This window comes from Erinaceus europaeus, chromosome 21 (genome assembly GCF_950295315.1).
Source record: "Erinaceus europaeus chromosome 21, mEriEur2.1, whole genome shotgun sequence".
NCBI classification, from domain to species: Eukaryota; Metazoa; Chordata; class Mammalia; order Eulipotyphla; family Erinaceidae; genus Erinaceus; species Erinaceus europaeus.
In genome coordinates, this window is record NC_080182.1 from 10,757,126 (window position 1) to 10,768,017 (window position 10,892).

The 10,892-nt window shown below is 49.2% G+C and overlaps 1 protein-coding gene across 1 annotated transcript; it reads right to left on the minus strand.

Annotated features, from left to right (window-relative positions):
- Positions 1-1,595: 1,595 nt before the first annotated feature.
- On the minus strand, positions 1,596-8,468 carry CCK (cholecystokinin). The gene is made up of 3 exons (XM_007517427.3): positions 8,351-8,468; positions 6,886-7,101; positions 1,596-2,001 (listed from the first exon to the last, which is right to left on the minus strand). Exons 2-3 carry the CDS (start codon positions 7,097-7,099, stop codon positions 1,865-1,867), a joined length of 351 nt encoding a protein of 116 aa, XP_007517489.1. The 5' UTR covers positions 7,100-7,101; positions 8,351-8,468; the 3' UTR covers positions 1,596-1,864.
- Between the last annotated feature and the right edge of the window lie 2,424 nt (positions 8,469-10,892).

The window sequence follows — 10,892 nt, forward strand, 5'->3', positions numbered from 1 at the left end:
TAACATCCTCTGGAGTTGATTTGGAGTCACGTTCCAGACAGAGACCTACTTCCAAGACCAATTCAAGAACTGGCACAGACCTGTCCTTTCTCCAAGGACTTTCATGGTGTCCTCTTTCTGCCACCAAAGAAGACAGCGCTGAGCATCCAGGGAGGTGGCCCCTCTGCCCCCACCACCAAGACCAGCTGTTAATCTTTTGTGGATGCTCTTGCAGGTCACCTGGGGCCTCTGTGGAAGAACCCGCTTCTGTAGGTAGGCGATGCGGAAAGGTTGCACTGTGGGTGGGTGGTACTAGGTCATCTGTGGATGCCCCCCCCCATAGACTAGTCCCCTTTACTAGTCAATACAGAAACCCAACAGAGGGATTCATTTAGCAGAGGAAAGCTTCTGCTCTGGACAGCTACCAAAGCTACCCCGACATCTCTACCCCTGTGGACTGGATGGGGCCCAGGAACAGGCACTGCAGGCCTGCATCTGAACCATCACAATTGCACACGTAGCCTAGGACCAGCCACACTGACTCACGTGGGAGCTCCACCTGCAACTGGCTGCAGCACAAGGTGCAGCTTAACAAGATTCCCTAGGTGACGCACATGCACTCCGGGGGCAGTGCTTGCTTGGAGATGGAGGGCACACTCCTGTGACAGCCTTCAGTCTATGAGTTTCCTCACTAGGGATGAGAAGTGTGGGCCACTGTCTTTCGCGTCTCAAGGCCTGTGTTCTCATCTGTAAAAGATAACAGAATCCCCTGTGCTGCATGGCCCTGCAGAGACGAAAGTTGTGCAGAAGCGCTGTCAGTACAAACCCATAACTGATAAAGGAAATCCTGAAGAAACCCTGGTGTGGGATGGGTTTGGCCATGGAGAAGAATAGTCTATGGACCTCAGCTGGTGGAAGACTCTGTCCTCAGGTGTGCCTATGTTGGGCATCACCTAGACAAATGAACACTTACTCCAAGCAGGGCAAGAGCTCTCTTTGCAAGTGGGGCCCCAATAACCACGTTGGCCCGGCCTGGGCCATGGCACTTACACAGAAGGATTCACTGGCCACCTCGCCTGAAGTGGGGAAGTCAGTTCTACACTCAACCTTCATTTATCAAGCCCTTTAGAAACATCTTCAGGGGTCCAGGCGGTGGCGCAGCAGGTTAAGCACACGTGGCACAAAGCACAAGGACAGGCGTCAGGAATCCCGCTTCGAGCCCCCGGCTTCCCACCTGCAGGGGAGTCACTTCACAGGCAGTGAAGCAGGTCTGCAGGTGTCTGTCTTTCTCCCCCTCTCTGTCTTCCCCTCCTCTCTTCATTTCTCTCTGTCCTGTCCAACAACAGCAACATCAATAGCAGCGATAATAATAACCACAACACCGATAAAAAAAAAAAAGGGCAACAAAGGGGAAAAAGTGGCCTCCAGGAGCAGTGGGTTCATGGTGCAGGAACCGAGCCCCAGCAATAACCCTAGCGGCAAAAAACAACAACAACAAAAAAACCATCTGCTTGTAGCAATGATTCCTCCTTGGGCACCAGACATCACGCCACCCTCCTTGAACATTCTGGGGATGAAATGTAGCCCTTTGCTCTCAGCAGACACAGACAAAGACAGACAGAGTGAAATCACTTTAATAGCATAGCAACACCGGGGGACCAGGAGTCACAGACAAGGGAAACATTATTAATCTTTTGTTTGTACAATTCTGCTGAGGTGTACAGTTGCACTGGACAATCTTAAGAGATTTTTCACATAGGGAACTTAATAAATAGATACTTAAGACATCAGACTTCAGAAACAAGGGGCTAGGAGTGTGACTCCTTTCTCTGCCTCCTCTGCACCAGGCGGCAGCTTCCTGCTGTGCTGATGAAGGCGGGCTCTCCTAGGAGGGGTATTCATACTCCTCCTCTGCACTGCGCCGGCCAAAATCCATCCAGCCCATGTAGTCCCGGTCGCTTATCCTGTGGCTGGGGTCCAGGTTCTGCAGATTCTTAATGAGGGGCGTTCGGCCAAAAGGAGCTAGGAAACAGGCAGGGCCGTTAAGTCTAAGAACACCACTAGTTCAAGGTACAAAGGAGGACAACATGGGGTGGGGACAGGGGCGGGGGGGGGCAGTATGTCACATCCAGCCTCTCAAAGCTATCACTCAACTATCAGGATCGTGCACTGGCTGAACCACAGCCGTAAGAGCAGAGGACTCATTTCCGGAAGAGAGGCTATATTGACGGGTGTTGGGGCAGTTTGTGATGACATGGATTTATTGCCTCCAGATTGTCACAGCCAGGAGCTACCTTGGTTCCCTGACGCTAAGGAGAGTCTTCCTTGTGAAGTCGGTCCCCAGCAGAAGCCAAGCGGTGTTTATCTCTTGGTGAACTTCACCACTTAGTAGCTATCAACACACCTGACTCTTGTTAAGGCAATGCCCAGTTTAAAACATTTTTTTAGCTATTTATTTTCCCTTTTGTTGCCCTTGTTGTTTTTTTATTGCTGTAGTTATTATTGTTGTTGTTGTTGATGTCGTTGTGTTGGATGGGACAGAGAGAAATGGAGAGAGGAGGGAAGACAGAGAGGGGGAAAGAAAGATAGACACCTGCAGACCTGCTTCACTGCTTGTGAAGGGACTCCCCTGCAGGTGGGGAGCCGGGGGCTAGAACCAGGATCCTTACGGCATTCTTGGCGATTGGCGCCAAGTGTGCTTAACCCGCTGCACTACCGCCCCACTCCCCACCCAGTTTTAAAATTTATCTTAATTAATTCTGGATAGAGAGAAACTGAGATGAGAGGGGGAGATAGAGAGAGGGAGAGGAAGAGAGTGAGAGAGATCTGCATCACTGCTAGTGAGAAATCCCCTCGGCTCGGGGAGACTAAGGGCTTGAACACAGGTCCTTGGGCACTATAGTGTGTGCACTCAACCGAGTATACTACCACCAGGTCCCTCATCTTATTTTTTTTAGAGAGAGAGAGAGAGAGAGATGTAAGAGGAGGAGGAGGAGGAGGAAGAGGAAGAAGAGGAGGATAAAAGACCACAATGATGAAGCTCCCTTCAGTGAGTTATTTTACTAGCCACAATGACAATATCCGAACATTGAAATGATCTGAAAAATGAGATCAAGCTTCCTAGAAAGCTTAGCAGATAAACAGCATTTCACATCATACACTTGAAAGTTGCTGCTTTCTTTTTTTAAAAGGAGATTGTGAAAGAGGCACATCTAAACCCTAACATCTCAAAGAAGGGGGGGCATAAAGGTAATCAAGAGGCCATTTTAATTCTGTCACCTTTATCAAAATATCTGAACTCCAAAGGAACCATCTGAGATGGGAGTTAAGTCTCTAGGCTCAGGATGATTCTTCTGTGTAATATTGAATCAGCGAGGGCAGAAAGAGGCGCTTTCTGTGAAAGTGGATGACACAGTCCTAGCCCACAGATCCTAGCACAGGTCTCTGGAATAGGAAATTATGTGAATTACCTTTTTTTCTTTCTTTTACCAGAGCACTGTTCTGCTCTGGCTTATGGTGATGTGGGGGACTGAACCTTGGAGAGCCAATCCTTTGCATAACAACTATGTTATCTCCTTGCCAGGGATATGAAATCAGTATCCCACAAACTAAGGAGCAGGAGATACCCCTTGGGAGCCTCAGTGGGTAAGAGGAAAGAGTGAACTATTGCATAGTTCCCATTTAACTGAGGGAGTCACGGTGTCCCCACCTCTGGTGATGCTGGAATCTAGTCCTTCTGCATGAGGCCATCCTTGCTTACTTCTACCCAGAGGCTGATAAACAGAGTCCAATAAAGGTCTTATTTATCAATAAATGACACTCCAGAAGCAGTTAACCCTGCAGTGACTTTTGGGTAATCAAATAAAGCAAGCTAAATTAAAAGAACATCTAGAATGATGCAGACTGAGAACTCCAACGTTTCTTCCTCTCCCCCGTCACCCTACCCATTCCCAGCCCTGGCACCAAGAGGAATGAATTCCGATTGCCATGGGCATTCAGACACAGCCTGGAGCTCCAGTTAGTGGAAGCGGAATAGCCCCATTAAGATGAGTGAAGACTCTGGATTGCTGGGGGAGTGACGTATTCAGCTCTGGACACTGCACTGGGTACACACCCCAGTCTCCCCAGACCATGCACAACTCTGCTTGGGTTGTGTACATTAACCAGGGTTGTCCTCACTCACCTCCCCAGCATGGGCACAATTTAGGAGCTTACAGGTGACTTATGGAATTTAATTTGAATAACCAGGCTCCTTTAAATGTGAAAATCTTGAATGGGCAGCAGAGTTGGGAAGCTGAATGGCTTCTGGACCCTCTAGGGAGGGTAGGACTTCAACAGACTCTCAGTCCTGTTGCTACTCAGCTGTGAACCTCATCTACGCTACCCATTCTTCTAAAGCCCTGACTTCTACACTGACAGAATGAAGATACCGAGCCTTTCTGTGCAGGGTTATTATCTGATGTAACACTGGGACTCTGCCGGGTATGGTGCAGGAGGAAATGAGGTGACCCCTGCAACTGAGTAGAACTTCTTTTCAGAACCTTGAAAGCCCTGCAGTCAATACTTAACTACAAATTCTTTTTTGTTTCTTTTTAAAATATTTATTTGTTTATTCCCTTTTGTTGCCCTTGTTGCTTTTTTATTGTTGTAGTTATTGTTGGGTAGGACAGAGGGAAATAGAGAGAGGAGGGGAAGACAGAGAGGGGGAGAGAAAGATAGACACCTGCAGAGCTGCTTCACCGCTTGTGAAGCGATGCCCCTGCAGGTGGGGAGCCGGGGTATCAAACCAGGAACTTTACGCTAGTCCTTGTGCTTTGCGCCACCTGCGCTTAACCCACTGCGCTGCTGCCCAACTCCCTAACTACAAATTCTTAGGCACTGCTCAAAGTGTGCATTATAGAACGTTTAAGCATGATCAGTACTATAGTTGGGCCAAAAAAAAATCCAATCACAAAATAGGTTAAATATTCAAAGAAACAGGGCAGTATTTGTATATACAAACGTTCTTTCTTGGTGACTATGTATCAAATGGAAGAATATGATGGTTTTCTCACTAGCACTGATCAAGCACTGTGCTTGAAGCCTGTGTTTTAAGTGACTGCTATCTTCATCTGTGTTTACTTTTTATTTTTTTGGCCTTGTAGGTTGAAGGTAAAAGAAGGGGAGAAGGAGCTACGGGGAAGAATCTTCTGGGTAAAATATGTGGTACTTAGCCACCGGCAAATGTCAGTTTTGGGGAAACAATTTGGAAACCGGTTTCTTTCTGAAACTGTATCTTAAAAGCAAAGGAGAAGGTGGAGATTACCTTTTGTAACTATAAGCTTAGGAGGCCAAAGATATAGGTCAGTGGTAGAGTGTATGCCTTGCATGTATGGGGTCCTGAGTTTAAGTCCTGGCACCAAAGCAGTCCCCCTCCCCAAGTAATAAAACAAACAAACAAACAAACAAACAAAAGTACCCAAAGACAAGTCTAGTACATTTCCTAGTGATCCTGCTGACATGCATCCCATAGGCAGGCACAAAAATTACTTTCAAACAATCAGGAAGTGTCCCAAAGCTTTTCTCTGTCCTCTGATGAGTATTTTTCTACTCTTTCCAATTTCATCAGTAGGACAGCAAAACAGAAGACAGTTATTTCAACTTCCCAAAAAGAGAGAGAGAGAGAGAGAGATACAATGAACTATCTTCTGTGTCTTCTTCTTTTTCTGAAAATCTCCAGCTTCATAAATTCCCAGTTCCACTTTCATATGAGGTCATAAGACCTTCCAGAGGGCTGAGCTCATTTCCTGATAGCCCAGTGTAGGTGCAGCCCAGGCTCTAGTTGCAGCAGCAGCAGGCTGAGAGAGCTGCCCCAGGACGGAGCCCACTCCCACCCTTCCCAGCAGTGTTCCGCCTGTCTGTTTGGCTCAGCCGGTTTGGTCCGGTTTAGCGCACTGCCCCACAGCTAGTGTATCCCCATTTAGGGGCAATACAGGTAAAGCTGGCAGAAGGGACAGGAACAAAACTGCCTGAGTCCTGACCCCTAAAGGACCCAGGAGATAGGTGAGTCTCTTGAATGACACTGAATGGTTTGGAGGAAGTTCAGTGACACTCTGAACTCATCCTCCTTTCAGGATGAGAAAGGCACAGGACGGGATAGAGTTGTCTCTGTGCCACCAAGGGGGTGAGCTGCTGAACTGGCTCATTCCTGGAGAAAAGCCTTGATGCTGGATATCTCTCTCTCTCTCTCTCCCTTCCTCCCTCCCTCTCTCTCGGTTCCTGCTGTTGCAAATGGGACCATCTCTCCAGTGACAAAATAAAAACAAGTCTCTAATCATTTTCAGTCACTGCCAAGGAGAACTCAAGATTGCTACTGATAACCGCCCTCCCCCCCAGCACCTTGTCACTGTTGTTGGGTCTCAAGTGTCCTCAGCATGGATGGCTTCCCACCAGGGAGTTCCCAAGTATCCCTTTCAGGGTGACTCCCGCTTCCTTCACATGAACAGCACCAGGCGCTTAGTGGGTCTGTGCTCTTTGAAGGTGCTGGGTCATTATTTCTCAGTGTTTTCATTGTGTAGTGTTGAAATGAAATAGTAACACCAAGGCAAAACTTGCTTTAAATAAAGTTTTTTAAAAGCTCTCCTTTCCTAATACATTAATCGCTCTCTCTCTCTCTCTCTCTCTCCCCCTCCTCTCTCCAGGCTCACTACAAAAGGCATTCAGAAAAATCCTACTATCTGGTGCAGTAAAATTAAAGAACATAGAGTGAAGAATCTTTGACCTTAATATGTTGCCTAAGCTTCCTGCCTAGGAGTGAGCCCACTCCACCAGTCAGAAGAAGGGGTCCAGCACTGCCCACCGCCTCCCTCCACCCCAACCTGCCCTTGTGGGCAAAGGCACAGGAGGGCTGGGGAGGTGGAGCGGTACCTTTCCGCGCCTGCTGGATGTATCTGGCCAGCAGCGCTCCGAGGCGCGCTCGGGGGTCGCTGTCCGCCCGTTCCAGCGCCTTCAGCTGCCGCCTGGCCGCCTCCTCCTCTCGCCGCGCCCCGGAGCCCCCCAGCTCGGCCGGGTGTAGCGGCTGCGCCAGGGCGCTGGCAGCCAACATCGCCAACACCACGCACAGGCACACGCTGCTGTTCATGGCTGCGGGGAGCAAAACGGAGAGGTGAGCTAGGAGGGTCCAGACGGCTGGGACCACAGAGCCGGGCTCAGGGGACACGCGGGGTGCTGGCACCAGAGCTCCCCAGGCGCAGCCAGGACGCACCCATTTAGGGCGCGGAGGGCTGGACACCTAAGCAAGAGAGACGTTTCCTGTTTTCCTTTGGTCTGAGGACCGTTTTGCAGCATCGCTTTTCTCCTAAGGAGGAAAGTAAGAGTCAACAGTATGAGGAGTATGTTACTTAAAAGGAGGACTCACTCCGCGGGAGAATGGCTTTGCTCCACAGGGCTGCTCCAGGTTAGCGCACTGCCCCATGCCTGCTGTACTAACACCGTTTTACAGCCAGTTAAGCAGTAAGTTTTATTAGGGAAACAAGTGGTGAAAGAAAAGAGAAGCACAGGGCAGGGGTAGATAGCATAATGGTTATGCAAAGAGACTCTCATGCCTGAGGCTCCAAAGTCCAAGGTTCAATCCCCTGCATCACCATAAGCCAGAGCTGAGCAGTGCTCTGTTAAAAAATTCTTTTGAAAAGAAAAGAAAAGCATAGTTTAAAAGGTGGGAATGATTTCTAAAAGCCACTCTGTAATGTGTCTTCATTAAGGACCTGAGAGTTGGGGATAACACAAGACAAAACACAGGCAGGGTTTAAAATTCAGAATGAGGCGCTCATGCAGCATTGGCAACTGTGTTGCATATTAAAAAAAACCAAAAAAAACGAATGTGGAACAATGTGCCAATCGAAGGTGTCCACTCTACCTGGGCGCATTTACCTGTTGTAATCATGGTTGCCAATGTAGTGCCGTGTGTCACATCATGTGCTGTTACAAAAGTCTCACCATGCACTGTTTTACAATACTGGGTTACATCTCAGTGAGGTGAACACGAAGTATTTATATCCCAAAGTCTTGGATTTTTTTTCTGCAGTATTTAGAAGGTAAAACCTCTCGGGGCTTTATCTGAAGAGATTCCTGGACAACATCTACCAGATTCTGCATGGTAATCCTAGCAAACACACCCTTCGATATGGCAAACCTAAGAACAGAACAAAGCAGGCAAGTGCAGGTCTCCTAGCAGCTCGACCCACCCAGAGCTCAGTGCTCTGCAGACTTTAAGACCGGTCTTTCGAGCTATGGGAAGGAAGATGCAGAAAGCAGACAAATAAAATGCAAAGGTCACAAACACCAAAGACATCTTTCAGGGACACCTGCCGTGAGGAGAGCGAGGGCCACCTACCTTTGGAGCAGGGAGCAGCTGGCTTTGGGTTTCTGTGCCGGCAACAGGGCAGCCCAGCTAAGTTCAAGGTGGGCGGGCGGCCGCCTCTTAAAAAGCCCCGCCCGGCGCAGCGGGCCAGTCACCGGCCTCCCACGTGCCAAGTGGCTCCCAGGAGAGGGAGGGGCGCAGCCCTTGCCAGCGGGTTTTGCTTCTCCCAGGAGGGACCTTCGGCGTTCGGCACCTCGGAGTGGGGGGTGGGGCAGGCCCCTGCGCCACTGTGTCCCGCCCCCTCTCCGACCCAGGTCTACTCCGGGGCAGTCTAGGTGGGAGGCCCGGGAGTTTGAATTCTGCTCCACGATGGAGAAGCTGCCAAGGGGTCAATGGTCCTAGACTGTGTGTCGGTGTGTGTCAGTGAGGGGCAATTTGAGATCATCTTTTCTGAGCACCCAAGGCAGCAGTGGTCTTTGGAGCACAGGGGAACCTGTGTTGGTGGTGGGGTGGGGGTGGGGCAAGTAGTGTCACTTTTTAAAATGCTTATTTATTTAACCTGCTGCCCTGCAGCCCGAATCCCCTTCCTTTCTCTTCTAACCAGGGTTCTTGCTGGGGCTTAGTGCCTGCATGATGAATGCACTGCTCCCGGTCATTTTTTTCCCCACAAAACAGAAATTGAGAGGGCAAGGGGGAATAGCAAGGAGAAAGAGTGATGTTGCTCCCAGGTTGTAGGACCCACTGTAAGAACCACTGCCAAAGGGAGGGAGACAGTATAGTGGTTACACAAGAATCTCATGCCAGAGGCTCTGAAGTCCCAGGTTCAATTCCCAGCACTGTAAGCCAGAGCTGAGCAGTGCCCTGATCTCTCTCTCTCTCTCTCTGTCTCTTTCTTTCTATGTCTTTTATGAACATAAATAAATAAATGAGTCAAAAAAAAAAGAATTGCAGGCCACCTGATTGAGTACACATGTCACAATGCTTAAGGACCCAGGTTCAAACCTCTGGTCCTCACCTGCAGGGGGAAAGCTTTGCAAGTGGGGAAGCAGTGCTGCAAGAGTCTCTCTGTCTCTTTCCCTGTCTGTCACCCCCTTCCCTCTCAATTACTGACTGTCTCTATCCAATAAATAAAAAAGATAATATTTTTTTAAAAAAAATAACCACTGCAATAGTTTCCTGCCCTGAACCAGTTGCTTATTTTGTGACACTGATTGGGGGTATAATTAGCATATGGCTGATGGATGTAATTAACATACAACTGACATCAGCCTACAAGCACAGTACGAACTTACACAAGCCCACAAGGCATTGTGGGTATGTCCTCACTTATTTAAGCGGGTGGGCAGAAGATGGTCTCTTTTCCTGCGTGCTTTCCTTCCCCTTGGACCCCTGCCACACCACCTCTCCCAGGAGACTGAACACGTGCAGGCAAACTGCTGCAGCTCTCTCTTTTCCTGCATGTGCCAGCCGTGGCTGCTTCTCCCAGGAACTGAACACGTGTAGCCAAACTCCGGTAAACTTAGCTTAATGAGTAACGGCTGTAATGAGTAACCTATATCTCTGCCAATAATTGCCTATCTTGCTGTACCTCAGATATACAGTTCCATACTGCTGTACCGCCATGCCATGTAATAAACCTTTGATTGTCTAAAGCCTCCACTAAGCCACCCCCCAAAGTCTTTTATTTTTTAATGACGATAGCTTAACACCTTCCCCCCATCCATCTGCTTAGTGTTCATTGAACACTAGCTGTGTTTCAGGCTTAGAGGATGAAGTCTGAGGGAGGGCTGGCTGCAGAAAGGGAAAAAAGACTGAGCAAGTCAGTGAACACCCCTCCCCCCCAGCTGATTCTGATGTATTTGGGAACGGGGGGGGGGGGGGGGTGTCAGGAGGCCTCCCAGAGAAACATGGTGAAGATGAGAGTGAAGGGCTGAGGTTTTGTGGGCGCGGTGGAGCCAGGGCCTTGTGTCTGTGGATTTGTTGCGTTGGGTCGCTGGGTTCATTCAGATGGAAAGACAGAAGAAGGAGAGACACCATGGCACAGGAACTTCCTCCTCTGTTCTAGCATCTCATATGTGGCACCAGGCCAGAATCTGGGTCACGTCACACACATGGCAGTGCAGGCCCCCTACCTGGTGAGCTATCTTCTCAGCCTGCACTTGGGGTACTAGAGAGAGGAGTTGCGATGTGGTAGACCGGAAATAGGGAACTGGTTAGGATGGTTCTAGGATGGAGAGAAGCAGGAGGAATGGAAATTTATATTTAGGAAGATAAGGTTGGCAGATAGTTCACCTAGTGAAGCAACTGCCTGACCATTCAACAGGCCCTAAGTCTGAGTCCCGGTCACACCACCTGGCAGCACCATGGCATCAAGAGAAGCTCTACAGAGGGTGGAGTGGTCTGTGATATCTTTCCCTTCCCCCCTGTCATCGCTCCCTCCCCCCATACCTACAATTACAAGAATAGAAAAGTTGGTCTAGGAGTGCTGCCATCATATCTATGTGAGGCTCTGATACTGGACAAGAGAAAGGGAGAGGAGAGGAGAGGAAAGGGGAGAGGACAGGAGAGAGAGGAG

Coding starts and splice junctions, on each gene's coding strand:
- CCK (XM_007517427.3), bottom strand. CDS start 7,099: ATGAACAGCAGCGTGTGCCTGTGCGTGGTGTTGGCGATGTTGGCTGCC. Junction 2,002..6,885: donor CATCCAGCAGGCGCGGAAAG/GTACCGCTCCAC, acceptor CCTGTTTCCTAG/CTCCTTTTGGCCGAACGCCC.